The 18,552-nt window shown below is 39.0% G+C and overlaps 1 protein-coding gene across 2 annotated transcripts in view; it reads left to right on the top strand.

Moving 5' to 3' along the window:
* zswim6 (zinc finger, SWIM-type containing 6) overlaps positions 1–15,518 on the top strand; it is a 39,114-nt gene extending 23,596 nt beyond the window's left edge. Inside the window, exons 3-14 of one of the 2 annotated variants that reach the window (XM_034123203.1) lie at positions 946–1,094; positions 1,188–1,338; positions 4,357–4,536; positions 5,713–5,889; positions 5,997–6,143; positions 6,851–6,997; positions 7,894–8,154; positions 9,752–9,887; positions 10,820–10,977; positions 11,568–11,731; positions 11,811–11,892; positions 13,706–15,518. In XM_034123203.1, coding sequence (XP_033979094.1) covers positions 946–1,094; positions 1,188–1,338; positions 4,357–4,536; positions 5,713–5,889; positions 5,997–6,143; positions 6,851–6,997; positions 7,894–8,154; positions 9,752–9,887; positions 10,820–10,977; positions 11,568–11,731; positions 11,811–11,892; positions 13,706–14,568 — 2,615 coding nt within the window. In that variant the 3' untranslated portion in view covers positions 14,569–15,518. Of the gene's footprint in view, positions 1–945; positions 1,095–1,187; positions 1,339–4,356; positions 4,537–5,712; positions 5,890–5,996; positions 6,144–6,850; positions 7,010–7,893; positions 8,155–9,751; positions 9,888–10,819; positions 10,978–11,567; positions 11,732–11,810; positions 11,893–13,705 lie in introns of both variants that reach the window. The other variant, XM_034123202.1, reaches the window with a different exon arrangement.
* The last annotated feature ends 3,034 nt before the right edge of the window (positions 15,519–18,552 follow it).

Here is an 18,552-nt window from a genome sequence, read left to right as displayed (position 1 = left end):
TGTTGATTCTTACTGGTTATATAAGTAGTGAATGGTACTATTTAGGAATACATTTTGTGGTAGTTTTCCGCTTCTGGAGCACTTTGTGTTACAGTAATATTCCTTATCCCAGTTTGTTTACATTTAAAACACATATCATTGTGTTCAGTAAGTTAATGACTGTATACATGAAAATATTATGTATGTCTGAGGGAGATTTTCCTTGCAGGTACTTGGTGGTTGTATAATGTCTCTTTAGTATCTGCATGTACGCTGTGGAAAGAAGTCAAACCTATTCTGCTTTTTGCATCTCAGGGCTTTAATCCTCCCCAGTGAGGCTTGTTAAGTGTTGTTCGCTGGTTATTGTTGCAGATTTAGCAGAATGAATGGTATTGATCAGTGTTTAAGCTGGCTGCATTAATGCACACAGGGAGCAAGGTGCTGATGCATGCATGTTCACGTCTGCTCCTCCCTGGGAAGACACATTATTATTATAATGAATCCAACCGAGGACATCAACTCTACATAAGTACACTTTAAAAATACTTTTACTGGAATATGTGCATTTTCTACTACTTTTTTACTTATAATTCACTTCAGTTTTTGTTGCAGATTCAGAATAAAAAAACATAATATAATCAACTATTATCATATATAGATATAAAGCTTCCGGGCAGTATATTTATATTAGCTCCACATTTTCATGCCGCAAAAATAAAGTGATGTCCATATTAATTCATCAATTATTATGATACTAAAAAATGCATAATGAATACTTATATTTTGATGCCAATGCTTTTATACTTTTGCTGAATTAAGACATTGAATCCAACTAAACAGAACATTTCTTCACCGAGGTATTGCTACTAAATCTTAGGACTTTCTCCGCCACTGAATGATTGAATCAGTCTGATGACCTCCTGCTCTTGTAATGAGTTCCTGACTGATGTTCTTTGTTGGTTTCAGGAGCTCCGGACCCGACGGCGGGCGCCAGCGTGGACGATGAGAACTGCTGGCACCTGGACGAGGAGCAGGTTCAGGAGCAGGTCAAGCTCTTCCTCTCCCAGGGCGGCTACCACGGCTCGGGGAAGCAGCTCAACTTACTGTTCAGCAAGGTAACACAATCATTCCCAACAAACGTCATCACACCGCATTGTGGCAGCAGCTGAATGGCCATGTTTACCCACAATGCCCCTTGGTCTCTGCAGGTGAGGGAGATGCTGAAGATGAGGGACTCAAACGGAGCGCGCATGTTAACGCTGATCACAGAGCAGTTCATGGGCGACCCCAGACTGGCGCTGTGGAGGCAGCAGGGGACCACCATGACGGACAAGTACAGGCAGCTGTGGGACGAACTAGGTAACACTCACAAACACACAGATGCACACACACTAGGGCTGTCCCGAATACCATTTGTCAGGCTCCGGATATTCGGTAGTAATCAGCAGCGAATATTCGGATATTCGGCCCGCGCCAGGGGGGGGGGGGGGCGTAGTAATCAGCAGCGAACCGCTTCAACACGTGTATTTCAGTTTATTCACGGCATTCATTTTGTTATTCTACAGTATTGTTGTTTTATAGTTATTTGTTAATGTATATCAGTGATTCTCAAACTTTTTTCAATAATGTACCCCTTTGAAAAAAAAATGCAGCCAAGTACCCCCTGATCAGCGCAAAAACTATTTGTTAGGGAAAAAAAGCCTATATAAAGAGGTACAGCCTTGCACCATCAGTGTCTGATTTATTAAAACAACAACATTGTAACTGAGAAACACTTAAATGCTACGTTTCAAATGTTTACAATCCATCACTAAATTCATGGCAAACCCATTTTAACATCATGCAATAACACTAAGACGACATTAGTTGCATTGAACTGATCTTTTTAATAAGTTGTACTTACAATGTAGTGAGAAACATGGGCTTGTGCTTCACTGAGGATCTTTGTCATTCTCAGTGACAGGGAGGCCACTGCAGTTATTACACTTCGCGTTTTGAAATATGTGTAACTCTGTTAATATAAAACCCACACTGCTCAAACTTCGTTACTTTTCCTAAAATTGGAATATTTATCCATTTTTTTTTCCTTCTTTTTTTTCATTAACATAAAATACATCTCACGTACCCCCTGCAGTACTCCAACGTACCCCTAGGGGTCCGCGTACCCCCATTTGAGAACCACTGATGTATATAACCCAATTTGTGTTGTTTGAAATTGTGTTTGTTACTTTCGTTGCAGTTGTATATGTCTTAAGTGTAATTTGGCTTGGCTTCCTATTTTGTATGGACATGCTTTTATTTTTTAAGGAGAGTTAGCGCTGTTGACAGGAAGTTGTTGTTGCTATGGAAACAACGTGACGGAGATTAACGGAGAAAAAGTAATATCTACATATAAAGACGGAGAAAGTAAAGGATAAAGTTGATGGTTAAGTGTTAGCACCCCCCCGAAGAGGCACAAGCTCTTACGTTGATATTGGAGATTTCAATCAATTCAATTTGGCAAAAAAAACTAAAATAAAAATAAAAACGTATAACGAAATTGAAACCCGCAAACACATCCGCAAAGACACAGCAGCAATCCTGAATACCAGTTATATTTCGGTACAATTTTAAAGAAATTGTGCTTTAAATAAATGTTTCTTAAGCCATTTTTTAAACGAATTAGGCAATTTATCTACGAGTTGATCAACTCATTTGTGTAAAAAAAAGCAAAAATATCTGGATAAGTGTCTCTAATGTGAACATTATGTGCATTTCTCCATTTTAAAATATTTGTAAACCTAATGTGTTTGTGTTTTGGAATGTGAAAAGCAACAGAAAACATTTAATCACGTCATTTTGGAGTGCAGGAAATTGTTGCTTTGGATTCAATGGAAATGTCAGATTCTTTGTTGTAAATCATCAGACATCCTTTATTTAAAAAGCCCAGAATAAATGTGTATGTAAATAGAAATACACATCTTCTGTTTTCTGATGTCCCTGTGCAGAAATACCTTTGCTTTAAGATGCAGGAACATGATAAAAGCTTAAATGACTTTGCTATGAATGAAAAAACGGTTAGAATCCCTTGAAAATGAGCCTGGCTTTGCTCATGACCAATAGGGTGATGCAACATGTTCAATTAGACCACCTTCATGTTACCATAGTCTTCTTTCACACCTTCTCTCCCCTCTGTTGTTGTTTTTCTTTACCTAATATCCCCCTCACTCAATCACCAACACCCACCCATTATATGTTCTTGCTCTGCATTTCGTCACTCATGTCTGCCATCTTTTTCTCAGCGCTCAGTTTTCCATTCCCTCGTTGTTGTCATTGAAGCAGCCCTAACAAAGAGACAGAGGATAAAGCCCATCTCCTCCTGTCCCCTCCCCCATCCTCAGCCTCCCTCCCTCTGCATTCACTTCCCCCTTCCCTCTCCTCCCCTGTCCTCCTGTTTTTTCTCACTTCACTTCCTTTCTTTTCTTCTCCCGTTTCATTTTGTCATCTGTCATCCCGTATTTATCCTCAACGTGTTCATTGTTCCCTCCTTCTCAGTCTTCATGTGTGTTCCTTTTCAGATCTGTCTCTAGTGTCTTCACGTTTGTAGCCACAATGCTGCTGAACTTAGCTCACGTTTTCACACTTCTTTTTATTTTTTAATAGTTCATTCATGTATTTTATTAGTGGTATTCCAGCTTCTCCAAAATTAGGATTTGCTGCTTTTTTCTGTTTCATATATTTAATACCTATGAAAGGGTTTTGCAAAAAAATGTTCAGACAAAATAAAATATTTGAAAACGTCACTATGGACGTGGAAATAATAACGGTGGTTATATTTTTATTCATATTCAGCACCTGCAATAAATCATTTAAGTACTTAAAAAAATGGTTATAACAATGTGCTAACCACTGGTGTTTTTCTCTCAATTTGTTTCTGTTTCTAAACCATTTAGTGTAGACAGTGCTAGTCCCAGCTCGCAGTGGGCTTGCCTATATAACCATTAGTAAACCATGATTAGTGAACATTTTCATTTTGCAGAAATTCAAAACAGTTTTTGGTTCTATCATTTTAAAAAGTGAGATTTCTCTTTATATATATATGTGCTTTGGACTGTTTTCTGAAAAACACATTTAGATGATAATAATAATAATAACATGATGGTTACATGCACAAATAAGCACTGGAAAATGTAACTTTGCATATTTCAGCCCTAGTTTATGCTTTCAAAATTGCGGTGACAATGACACTTAGTAACTTGATTTGTATTTCTCGCAACACAAATTGGAATCATATTTTTGACACTATTCATAGCCACCACCTCTCCTGCTGCAGGATAAAACAGCAGAGTGTTGTATCTCCCGATGTTAATGTTAATGTGTGTGTGTGTGTGTGTGCAGGCGCCCTGTGGATGTGCATCGTGCTGAACCCCCACTATAAGCCCGAGCAGAAGGGCTTCTGGCTGCGGCAGCTTCGCAGGTGGAACAGCGTGGACGTGTGTCCCTTGGAGGACGGTAACCATGGCAGCGAGCTGATCAATCTGACCAACGCTCTGCCCCAGGGCCCCCCCGGCAACCCAGGTGAGATGACACCTGCCTCCCCCCTTTTTTTTTATCTCCCAAATCCTCCCGTACATCACATCTGGAGCTTTTCTTTCTCCTCCCTCCTGCAGCACCTCCTCCCCCTCTTCTGTTTTAACACTGTTGAGGTTTCTTTCTCCCCCCTCCCCCCTCTCTTTTAATCAAGTCTCCTTTCTTCAATCTCTGTGCCTGCGAGCCTTATTACCTTTTTAGTGTGGCTAATAGAATGGGCCTAATAACACATTTCAGGTCCTGCAGCCTTTTCCACCAAATCAAAGAAAACCCAGACACACAAACGTTTCTATCAGTTGGTAATAAAAAGGTTTAAAGGGAAGAGAGACGCTGCTATTACTGCTGCTGATTTGTCTGTACTGGCCATGCTTTGATATTTTTATCGATATTTAGACAAAAAAGCAGTTAGACAAGAATTAAGAAAACAATTATATACATTATAAGGAATTATATATATTATAAGGAAATATTTTTCTGCTACTTTCTTTTCCTCTTACTAAGTAATTATAAGTATTTTTCAAATGTTCAGAACCAAAAAAGGAGTATAATGTTGCAATGGAGTCAACATGGAGCTACGCTGTGGGCAACAACATATTCAATTCTGTGTGAACTTGTTTTATGGCCCTTTTTGCTTTTATTCTGGCAAATCTGCACTATTAAAAGTATTCTGATCCAGCTATAAACACATTGTTTGCAATGTACCCATAGATGTACAGACAATTGTCACAAGAATACTTTAATACTGAAAAATACTAACGTATCCAATACATTCTCAGGCACGGTCTGGTTAAAAGAAAGTGCCTTTTTTTTATTATGTCTAAGCAAATTTATGGACATTTATTCATGATTCCCATCAGATATAATTATATAATGGGAAAGTTTAAGATATGCTGAATATACAAATATATTTATATGTAGTTATGACTTCTTAGATGGAGTATTTGACTCAACTTGCAGCGGTCTTCTAAAGGTTTAAAAGTACATAAATAGCCTTCATGAGCGCGTTTCACAATCTCTGCTGCTGCTGACCTTATTGGGCCAATCAGTGGCACAAACTAAAGTAACTTCCCAGCATGCACCTGTTTCTTTCCCCTCACACAGTATCTTTGCCTCCCCTCTCCCCCCTCGCAGCGTCTGACTTATTTCTCTCCTCTCTCCTCTCAGACTCTCTCACGCGGCCTCACCGGACCGTGTTCACCCGGGCGATCGAGGCGTGCGACCTGCACTGGCAGGACCCCCACCTGCAGCACATTATCACAGAGGACCACTACATCCACTACTGTTACCATGACAACCTCGACAGCTCCCTGTTCGACCCCCGAGGGTGGCCCCTGTGGCACGGTGAGAGCGGGGACACATTATTTACGGGGAATTTAATGAAAAGGAATAAAAATAAAGGTGGATGAAAGTAGATATGATGTATTTATTGTTGTTGTTCCTCCCTGCAGAGCACGTCCCGACCGCCTGCGCCCGCGTCGACGCTCTGAGGTCACATGGTTTCCCCAAAGAAGCACTCAGGCTCGCCATCGCCATCGTGAACACACTGCGGAGGCAACAGCAGAAACAGATGGACTTCTTCCGCACTCACAAAAAAGGTCAGTTTGTATTACATTTAAATGTTGCTTTTTACTATTTCTAACACTTGCTGTTATATATTTTATTTAGATTTACATTTTCAATCCTGCATAGTACAAATAAACCTTTTAAAAAGGAAGTCACATACATTTTCCACAAAAACATTCAAATTGGGCTCTAAATTTGTATTTCTTTTTCCATTTCCTCTTTGTCGATTTTACCAGCAAGGAAAAAAGCAAATAAATCATATTCTGCTACGAGCTGAAACACAGGCGTTTTCTGTCTCATCTCCTGACACCATATTGCAGTCTTGAAAGTTCTTACAAACAGCTAAATTCCTTAAAAGACAAGGTGTAAATAAAGTGTTGCATTTCCTATACAATGGCTTTTTTTTAAAAACCATTATTAATCATTTGAATTATTTTGTACATGGTTAACGGCTGGCGGGAGAAATTAATTTATAATAATACATATTTTAATTGGTTAACCAAGCCATCCATTTTCTGCCACTCTTCTGGGTCCAGGTCATGTTAATTGATTTTAATAATTACATTACGAGCATTAATTGTAGGTCTTATTGTAGCTACTGATTTTCTCTCCTTCTTGGGACATATTTTTGTTAAAACAGGTATTTAATTGCACTTCTTCAATATTGTTGAAACTGTAGTGTTACTGATGGTATCACCAAGTAGTATAAATATATTATTAACAGTTGGTGTTCCTGCAGAGCTGCTCCATAAAGGAACCACATCTGTCACTAACCTGGAGGGCTGGGTGGGGCACCCTCTGGACCCCATCGGCACCCTGATCAGCACCCTGATGGAGTCGTGGAGGAACAGCGAGGAAGGGGCTGCCGCACTGCGAGACTTCTCAGGTACATTCAGAGGTACCCACGGCAACAGGCTTACTTATTTAAAAGTACCAATATAACTATTTTAAAACACAAATTTACAAAGTAGTCAACTTTGTTTAAATGACAGTTTTTCTCTCTTAGAAGGAAGCCCTAACTAGAAACCAGATTAATATTTACACAATGTGATGTGGACTCATTGTGTATTTTACTTATATATATATATACTAATATAATCTGTGATGTAATGTATTTAAGGTATAATGTAAAAAAGGCGGAAATACTCATTTGAAATACCTCCAAAATGGCACTTGAGTACAGAACTTGAGGAAATGCACTAAAACACACTACACAAACACACTGAGTGTGCGTCCAACATTTACATTGCATTGATTGCGTCTTCCTGTCGGAGCTCAAGGCCCGCAGGTTGCAATCAGCAGTGATGACACAGACGTGCTGATTGGCCCGTAGTCATCCTCCAATAACAGCTCATGAATAAGAAATGCAGCAGGAAAAACACTCCAATTAAAATGCATTAATTATGCAGAGAGCTCAGCGAGGAGAAGAATTTCAACAAACTGAAAGGACGGGGATTGTTCTTCACTCATTTGTTTCACTTCTAAATGTGAACCAAGAAAGCCTTTTCACAAGTTGTGAAAGTTTTCAATTAGGACTTCAAGCACTCTGTTTTTTCGTGTGTGTGTGTGTGTGTGTGTATTCACTAGGGACTGTTAACCTCCTGGGATGGACTGTGAGGTCTGCCAAGACATCATTAAGCCATTAAAACACATGATGACGGTCCTCAGGAGGATACTCACTCTGAAAAGAACAAATAGATCAATAGATGTATCAATACTCGGCTCGATCCGCCTCCCAAAGGGAACATCTTTCCCCCCTTAACATCTGCCCCCTCCCCTCAGGTCCTCTGGGTGCAGGTCGGAGGATGGAGCGTCCGGTTCTGCAGACGCAGCGCTTCCTGGAGGAGGGGGAGTCGCTGGTGTCGCTGGCCGTGGAGACGGCCCTGATCGGCCTGGGGCAGCAGAGGGTGATGCCGGACGGCCTCTACGCTCAGGAGAAGGTCTGTCGCAATGAAGAGCAGCTACTGGCCAAGCTCCAAGAGATCGACCTAGACGACACGTTGGTGAAAATCTTCCGAAAACAAGCCGCTTTCCTGCTAGAGGGTGAGTGGGGGTCTAAGATCGAAGCATTGAAATGTATGTAAAGCATTTTCTGGTTGGAAGGTTTTGCTGCTTCTCTTTGTCTCAGGATATTAATCGAATATATTTGGGTTTGATGAGTTTTACAATCATCCAATTTCAAGATATAAAAAAATTATAACAAACCGTCAAAACGGAAGCAAAAAACGAAATGATAAAAGTGCAAAACTATACCGTCATCTCTGCGATGCTGCACTTGTACCGTGTTCACCACCTTAGGTCAGCATTTTAGCAGACTGTTCAATTGAAAAGGAGTAGTTTGAAATTGCTTAAATATATTTACAATCTTTTATGAATGAATACACCTGGGATGAGAAAAAGACACCAGAATGTTCGGACATTTAAATCTTTGGATCTTTGATATTTTAACAAACTTAATCTTAAATAGAGCTAACAATTGCATTTCCTAAAATGTCGATTGTTTTTAAATGCATCGAGCAGATAAATATTTCACTCCTTGACCCACAACCAGCTGTTTGTGCTCTAATGATCTGTTAAGTGTGTGTGTGTGTGTGTGGTGTTGTGTTAACTCTGTGTGCTTTTCTGTGCAGTACGTGTACATTTACACTTTGTACTTCTGTATTCACAGTTGTGCGAGTGTATTGTTTGCTTTGTCACTCTGTTTGCCGACGTTGTGTGAATGAATGCATGTGTGTGTACAGAGGGGTATAATGAGCCTGTGTGTGTGTGTGTGTGTGTGAGTTGTGGCTTGTCATGGTTCAAGGCCATTTCTCTCCAAAGCCACTAATGATAGAGCCGTCTCACGTTTGGCTTCTTCTGCGTGTGACTGTACAGTGGAGGCCCACAGGAAGTCCGTTATTCATGTTGTCAACAAATCCCATACAAAGATCAAAACCAACAATGAGTTTATCTTTTATAATTAAAGCATTCATATTCAGATTTATATTCCTCATTTTGAAAAATAAAATACAGGTAGGCAATCGAATAAGTCTTTAGAGAAAGACTAACACATTGTTGATTTTGGTACTTTTAGCAAAAGAAAACACTAATGCTAGTCTAATCCTTTAACACATTGACATCCTTTTAAGATCAAGTAACTGCTCTAATCTATAATTGAGTTATTATCTTAAAGAAAAGCATTAATATGCAGCCCAGTAGATTACCTGGTAGAGCAGCTAATCCATCATCCCCCATGTCTTCCTTTCTTTCTAGGGCTTTTCTACAAATGATAAGCTAAAGTTATTTATTATTTCTTTTTTTAGAAGCTGTCAACCCTTAAACTTATGATTCTTGCAGTTTCTTTTGGAAGTTTCCCTCCCATAATATTCCAGGAAGTCCTTGTTTAAAACACAAAAGTCCCTGTACGATTGTGGAGGTTGACCAAGGGAGCGATGGTCGTCCTGATACACAGCGAGTCATAGCTGTTTTTAAATCAGCGATATCAAACTTGCTGACTGTCAGAGTGTGAAATAATCTTATGACCAAGGTGGCTGTGCAGTCAAATGTGAGCATGCAGCTCTGTGTTTGTACATTGATCTGTCTTCAGGTTGTACAGACTGAACTCATGTATCATGTCCTGTTGTTGTTGTTGTTCCTACAGCTGGTCCCTACAGTGGTCTGGGGGAAATACTCTACAGAGAAAGCGTCCCCATGCACACTTTTGCCAAGTATCTCTTCACCTCCCTGCTACCTCATGACGTCGAACTGACGTACAACATTGCACTGAGGGCCATGCGGTGAGTACGAAACCTTCCTTTTTAAGAGCTGTCTTTACTCAATTCAACATGCTGGTCTCATGTATGAATAACTCTACATGGCTCCCTTCCAAACAGAAGTAAAAAGCGTGCTGTTTATACGGCTATATTGACATTTAAAATGACCAATCACAAGGAGAGTTTCAGAAAAAAGAAAGTCTTTATTAACTTTAGAGTTGCTACGTGTCATCATTTTCAAAATGCTTAGTATTTATCGTACAACCTGAAATCGCAAGATGCTGTTTTACACACCTTGAAAAGTGTTTTGGGGAAAGAAAAGTGATTTAAAAAGGGGTGAAATGAGTAAAGAAATATGCATTTCCACCTTCTCTGCTTAGTGTGGACACAAAATGAGGAGAAGCAGAAATAAAGAGTGAGAGACGGGAAGTTCTAGCCCTGGATTGAACTAAAACTTGTAATGCATTTAGCTCCTCCTCCTTGAAGTTTGGGTTTGAATGAGTGTGATACAGAAACTCAGAGGGAAAGAAAAGCTATTGGGGACACTGTTTAATGACAAAACCTCCTTTTGCTGGAATATTCACTAAATAATTCAAGCTGCTGAAACTGAGTTTTATAACAAATGTGTGAATAATAAATAGATGCTGTTGGTTTTCTTCCTGACCGCCAAGAGTTTTACAAAAATGTCTGTCTGCTCTCCCAAATTACAACAGAGGAAATATTAAAGTGGAGAATCACAGTTCACAGCAGCTTCATGAGTGTTTGAGGGAAACACGAATTGAGATGTTATTTTTAAACTCCTCCTTAGCGTAGCTAGAGGCAAAGCTCCACCTGAAGAGAACTATTGATTGGTTCTATAAAGAAACATCTCCTACCTTCCTCATATATATATATATATATATATATATACGTTCCTGTGTGTTTCCATCTAATAAAGTGTTGTCCTCTGTGCTCAGGCTGCCGGTGCTGGAGTCCACGGCCCCCTCTGCCGATCTGTCTCGGCCTCACCACATCGTGTCCGTGATGCCCAACCGCCTCCCCCGCTGGTTCACACTCAGCCACATCGAGACCCAGCAGTGTGAACTCGCCTCCACCATGCTAACGGCCGCTAAAGGTACACACACAACCTTAAGAGACAGTGTTTATGTGGATTTGACTTATTCTTTATTATTCATACTATGTGCCACGCTCAAGTAGTGGCAATCATACAGTTATAAAATAAACACTTTAAATCATGGGCATTTATATTCGTTTTCTTCCCAGTTGTATTTAATAAGAATTTCTAGATAAACAATATGTTGATGTGTCTTGTACCCGATAACTAGAAAATGAAGTGATGGATGGGTACATTTTTTAAAACGAATGAAGCTTTATTCAGTTTTTGCAACATTTTTTAATATTTGTTTGCTTTCGTAACTGTCCATTTTGAGTTGACCACAATAAAAGTCTAGTTTATAGATGTTTACCTCAAATAACTACATATTGTAAATGCCTACAACAGACAAAAAAAAGTTTAAAACCTGCATACATTTAATTAAAGATGTTTCCATCCCTTGGTATGCCTTATTTTATGGAACTGAATTCTGTAGACCTTGAATTAGTTTTTTCGTGGTGATGTGTTGGAGGTTGGTGTGTCACATCCAGAGTAAGAGGCTTTCACCTGCAGGAAGTTGAGATTGACTTTGCTTTTGTTTGTTTCCCCAGGTGATGCTCGTAAGCTGGAAACAGTGTTAGAGTCCATCCAGAAGAACATCCACTCCTCGTCCCACATCTTCAAACTGGCCCAGGATGCCTTCAAAATCGCCACGCTCATGGACAGCCTGCCAGACATCACGCTGCTCAAAGTGTCCCTGGAGCTGGGTCTTCAGGTAAAAAAACACACATAATCACACAAAGAAACAAAGTTAACATCACACAGACTTGGAGCTAACCTTGTGTTTCTTACAGGTGATGAGAATGACGCTGTCTACCTTGAACTGGCGGCGGAGGGAGATGGTGCGATGGCTGGTGACCTGTGCAACCGAAGCAGGTGAGGTTTCCCAACGAAAAATGTATTCGCTCTAGTAACGGACAGATTCACCACATAAAGTTCTTTTTGAAGCAATCAGTCTTTACATCTCCACCACCCTTGCAGAGGCAGTTACTTCTACTATAAATGACTTTCTAACATAACGCTGTTTGGATGCTATCCAAACAAAAGTCTTACAACTCAGAAGATTAATGTCGTTTGTTCATATTTTCAAACAAGAGAAAAAGCTTTTAGGTAAAAGAGGATGGACTTGGTAACACGTTTGGGTTGGATTGTTGTTCCTCAAACAATAATTGAGTTATGTTGCTGCATGGATTTTGGCCTGGATGGAAGTAATACTGTGAGTAAAAGAAAGTTGTGTGTTATAATACACATTATAATTGTTGATGCGTTATAATGTAGGCAGCAATGTTGAGCTCAATTTATTCACCAATTGAAAAGTATATACATATATTTGGCGGTTTACGTAACGTTAATTTATAAATATATATATGGTCTTTTTTGTAAAAATGATCTGCAGAATACATGTATTAATGTGTAAAGTAGCATTAATTGGAACTACAAGTACCACAAAAAAGTCTATGTACAGAACTCGGGTAATTTAGTTAGTTGGATTTCGTTAATAAAACAACCCCTGAGATTCTGAATATCCACCCATGATATGATTGGACGTCTTCTGTTCAGTGAAGCGGTTTAACGAATTAGGGAAACCTTGACAAGACTTTTAAAGTGGGTTTTGGAGGGCTCTCGGCGGGATGGTAGGAATGACTGGCAGGGCAGTAATTATGGAAGATTGAGGGCTTCTGGCTGATTAAGTGGACCCTGTGTTTGGACTTGAATTCTGGCTGAATTTCTCTGAAGTGGACAGGAAGCTGTGTCTGGAGGGAGGGAGGGAGCTCTGTAGGGGGAAAACCTCCTCCCAGATGATTTCTTGTGAATGTGGGGGAGCAACAAGGAGTCCCTGTTTCTGTGAGCGCAGTTTGAATGGACTCATTGAGAACATGCCAGTGGATGATGTAGAATGGGGCCAAGCCATATAATGTCAGAGAATTAGAAATGGAATATCCAATTACAAGGTAAAAGGTCATTGTGAGACTGGCGACGTATTTAATTTGTTGGCGTTTTGGAAACCTTTGATTTTTGGTACAAAGTTGGGGTAGCAACTACTTCGGACATTTATTTCAATATAAATTCGCTGTTGTGATTCTTGCATCAGTCAATCTAATAGTTGTTATGGTTAAAAATAATAAGATACGATAAAAATTATTCAAAAAAGAATACGTCTTTTGGTAGTATGAATGTACTTTCGCATTCATTGGCTTTTTAAAATGCGCAATGCATTTGATATGATCTAGACTGCTGGATTTGATGGATTAGGTTGATGACCATTTAGCTTTTAGTCAACAAATTCCATAAAAATAACCAAAACCAACAGCTTACATTTGCAGTTCTCCAGCTTGTCTTTTAGACAACAGAGGACATACATTAAAAAAAACAAAAAAAAACATTTCGAAAATATCAGAAAAAAACCGATTTGTTTTTTAAATGAGATTTGTTGACAATAGAAACATCCAAAATGTCAACCGATTTATCCTTCAAGGACTCCCAACAATATATTTCACCAGGGTACTGTCACAAGTACAGGGAAAAAAGTGATCATGTATAGAGAAAACAGTAAAAAAATTAAAAGGACCTATATATGAAATGTAGGAGGACCTATGATTGGACCCTGGGGAACACCAACATTAACTTTATAAACATTTTCCGCCAGGTCTTTATTATTTAACTGACATTTCTTTACCCCTCTGTCTAGGTGTGTTTGCGCTGGACAGCATCATGCAGAGCTGGTTCACCCTCTTCACCCCCACCGAAGCCACCAGCGTCGTGGCGAGCACCGTCATGTCCAACAGCACCATCGTCCGCCTGCATCTGGACAGCCATCAGCAGGAGAACCTCGCCAACTCCGCCCGAACCCTGGCCCTGCAGTGTGCCATGAAGGACCCCCAAAACTGTGCCCTGTCGGCCCTCACACTCTGCGAGAAGGACCACATTGCCTTCGAGACAGCCTATCAGATTGTACTGGACGCAGCCTCCACGGGAATGAACTACACACAGCTGTTTACGATAGCGCGCTACATGGAGCACCGCGGCTATCCTATGAGGGCATACAAACTAGCAACGTTAGCCATGACTCACCTGAATCTCAGCTACAACCAAGACACACACCCGGCCATCAACGACGTGCTCTGGGCTTGTGCGCTCAGCCACTCCTTGGGGAAAAATGAACTGGCATCCGTCATCCCCCTGGTGGTGAAGAGCGTGAAGTGCGCCACCGTTTTGTCAGACATTTTGCGGCGGTGTACGTTAACGACGCCGGGCATTGTCTCGCTGCACAGTCGCAGGAACTCTGGAAAGCTGATGCCTCTGGATAAGGCTCCGCTCAGGCAGCTGCTGGACGCCACGATCGGGGCCTACATCAACACCACGCACTCTCGGCTGACACACATCAGCCCACGCCACTACAGCGAGTTCATCGAGTTCCTCAGTAAAGCCAGAGAAACGTTCCTGATGGCGCACGACGGACACATCCAGTTCACACAGTTCATAGACAACCTGAAACAGATTTACAAGGGCAAGAAGAAACTCATGATGCTCGTTCGAGAGAGATTTGGTTGATCAAACGACCAACATTTTTTTTTACATCCTTTCTAACTTGAAGTGAAAATCCTCCTAAAAACAACATTCATGCAAATCTTATTCCCAGGATTTGGCACTGCGGGGTCAAATGTGATAATGAACACAATTTCCTGAAGGTGATTGTGATGTGGAAAAGGTCCCATTCAATCCCAAGGAATATTCCTTTTCATTGCGAGTCGTACCAAGCAGGAGCACTGGACATCCCCGGAGAATGGGAATAAGATATAAAAATGTGTTTTAGGGCTCATTTTCTCCTTAAAATGACAAGTTTGGAATTGAAGATAAAAAACACTGTAAACCATAAAAGCAACAGCTGGTATTAATGTGTATAAAACCATTACGTTTGCAGAAGGAGTCAATTCATGGAAGTTTGTGTGTTTCCCTTTATATATGTATGAAAGCGAGAGAGTAAGAGTTTTACACTGAGTATATTATACTGTATTGTCCAGTGGCAAAATGTCCACCTTGCACTCCTCCTACTTTCCTCAGCTAACGTTCAACAGCCTCAAAGAAAAAGACAAATGGCTTTAAACCAAATGGAGAAACTCCATCTGAAGTGACAAGTACCTCTTATGAAAAGGATCCAGCTTTACTGGCTCCTCCTCCGAGTCATCGGCCATCTTATCGGTGAAGAGAAAGAAAAAATCGAAATCAGAGTTCATTTGACTGGATTCAATTTAGTTTTCATCTTAAGGCTGATTGTTTTGGCTTTGCAGTGTTGTCTCAAACATTCAGTATGCTTATTTTACCGTCACAGAAACACAAAAAACAAGCTGTCTTGTGGAAACTGTCAAACATATATTCTCAGGGATTTCTCTTTGAAAAAAAAAAAAGACTAAAAAAACAGAAAGAGAACAAAAGCATTTTATTGTCCTGTATATATGAAAGTATATGTCTGAATATTGAATAAAAATGTATATGTTAACTAATTTATGACAGAATATTCTATGTAAGGCACAATACTTGAAGCTGCAGTACTTTTTGGTTTTTGAAAACAAACAACAAAAACATATCAGAAGGAATTCAAAAATGTTCGCCTTGCATCGCATCAGGGGACAATTTAAAACAGAAGTACATGACAGGCTGCTTTTTGGCTCTGCAGACATGTAATGAGCTGCAGAAACCAAGACAGGAAGTGGACATGCAAAGTGCGTATTCTCCTGAACACAGACGTGTATTGAGTATTGTAGGAGGCCACAGAAAGAGACCACTGTGGAGGCAGAGCAGCGACAACACACAGCTGCCATGTTCAAGTGAAATCTGCCTTCATGTTTTTCTTCTGCAGTGATTCAGTCACAAAAAGCTGTTTTATGTCTGCGCCTCTTCTTCTGACATCCCGACTTTATGCAGGACAGAAAGTTGCTCTTTACTGTCGTTCTTGACTGTTTCACCTCTTTATTTTTCCTCCTCTTTGATTTCATTTATCTCTAGAATTCCTCAAACGAAAACAGCCTTCTTTCTTGCCTTGTCTTAATGCTTTAAAATAACCAAATGGTAGTTTTAACTACCAAACCTTTCTCATACGCCAATACAACTGGTTACAACCTTTTTTTTAGTGTCTATAATTTGTTTTAGCTGAACTGTATTCTGTGCTTTAAAAGCTCCATCTGTCCTTTCAGTGTTGTCTCGTTTGTAGCCCCTTTTTGTTTAGAAATATGCTCTCTTTTTATTTATTGCGGTAGGTAAATGATTGTACAACCATGTCAACATGCTCATGAAGTTGAAACTAAGATTTGATACACTGATCAATTTATTTATGTAACTAAATCACTGTTTTATAAACTTGTTAATGAATCAACATTATGTTTTGATTAAATACGTTTTTTGAGAGGATGAAGTCTTTGTGTTCTTATTTTATAAGCTATATATAGGTATATGAAAATATCATAAAAAAACAAGTATAATGTGTTGAGAAATGTCATGTCGCATTTATCCGAATAATAACACATAGTTTAGTACTTTGGAAATATCTGAAAAAACAAATTAGTTTAAAATGTATGTTTAACATTTCAGAAAAACCACATAGTATAATATGTCGAAAATACCAGAAAGAAAACATAGTATTGTATGTCGAAAATAACAAATATCAGAAAAACCACATGGTATAGTATGTCGAAGATATCAGAAAAAAGGACATAGCATAAATATTAGAAACATATAGTATTATATTATCGAAAATAAGTCTTAGTACAGTATTAAAAAATGACATAGTATAGGACGTTGAAAATATATTTAAAAAGGACATAGTATAGGACGTTGAAAATATTTAAAATACCAGAAGAAAAAAAAACATAGTATCGTATGTCGCAAAAACAGTCACAGTATAGTATGAAGAAATATATCAGAAAAACAACATAGTTATAGTAGGTGGAAAAAAAGTCTGAATAGTTTATCGCAAAAAATCTGAAAAAACATGTCGAAAAAGTCATAGTATAGTATGTGGTAAAATAATTATAGAAATTAATGTCGAACAAATAAACAACATAGTATAATATGTCAGAATAAAGTCATAGTATAGTATGTCGAAAATTTCCTAAAAAACAACATAGTATAATATGTCGGAATAAAGTCATAGTATCGTGTGTCGAACATATCAGGATAAAATTACATAGTGTAGTATGTCGAAAAAAAAGTTATAGTAGAGTCGAAAATGTCAGAAAAAACACAGTTGCTGATAATACTTTCTATAAAGACTTGAATGCATGCAGTGATATATACTTCACACTTGTTATTGTTACTATCTGATCAAAGTATTTAATCTACAAAGGTTGTATTTATGTATTTGTCGAGCAGCAGGAAGTGGACACAGATGTTTATCTAAGGGTGAACCGTCGTAGTGACTTACTGATTAATGCCCGAGAACAGGAAGTCATAATTCCTCTTAGTGCTGCTTTTACTTCCTGCTAAGATCATTTGGGAATTTGAAGCTTACCTTATCCCACTTCCTGTCTGTTGTCAGTGGCCTTTTAACGGCAGGAAGCTCTCCGAAAAAGGACGTTTTCTGAGGAAACAAAAAATAAAACAACCGCTGATGTATGTTAAAACAGTAAAGTAAGTAAATGGCATGATTTCTCATCATTTGAAAATGTGTATTCAACCTATATCAATATTAAATCATTATACATATTGTATACTTTACTTAATATTTATTCAATATTACAATCATTGATCTGATGGTAAAATAACAAGTAAATTACCACATACTAAAATAGGTTGTTTCGGTCTTTATTTGATAAACTTCTTATAGAATGTCTGTCCTTGTGCGTCTGCAACACCAACATTTCAGCTCTGGGGATAACATATTGTATCTATTTTGTCTTCTTAATAATGTATTATCTGGAGATGCCAGACATAATTTGACTTTAGATGAGGACTTGAATATTTATTCAGCCACAAAATAAGAATCATTACACACCAGGGGGCTTGTATAAATATGTGGAATTATGCTTGAATATCTGTCATTATTCTAACACTATTACAACACAAACTCCCAGCGCATTGTCCAAATCAATCACTCACTTGTCATGTTGTATCTCTGCGCATTAAACACTCCATGCCATCGCTACTTTGTTTCTACATCAATCCGAACACATCCTGTAACCAGAGAGCTTTATTTCTGTAGATAAATGTTATCACACATTTCCTGCGTGGACCGACCTGTTGTTCCTCTCCTGCTGCTGCCGTGTTCCTGAAGCCAGCGAGTCGTTCATCTCTCTGAGAGCGGCACAGATGGTGTCTCTCATGGTGTCAGATGTCAGAGTTTAAATATCTGAGAGTTGATTTTCATGATTTGTTAGTATTGTATTGAAGAATTGTTCTAGGTGAAGTTTTCCTACTTCCATACAACTCTTATTTAGTGGGCGAAGATACAAAGCTGAAATATCAAAGATAAGCACACTTCATAGTTTAATTGTGTTGGTTTATAGAGCCTTTATTGAGTTGTATTGTCTTGCCTTTTAGTGA

Source organism: Trematomus bernacchii, unplaced genomic scaffold (genome assembly GCF_902827165.1).
Source record: "Trematomus bernacchii unplaced genomic scaffold, fTreBer1.1, whole genome shotgun sequence".
NCBI lineage: Eukaryota > Metazoa > Chordata > Actinopteri > Perciformes > Nototheniidae > Trematomus > Trematomus bernacchii.
This window is presented reverse-complemented; position numbering and strand designations above follow the sequence as displayed.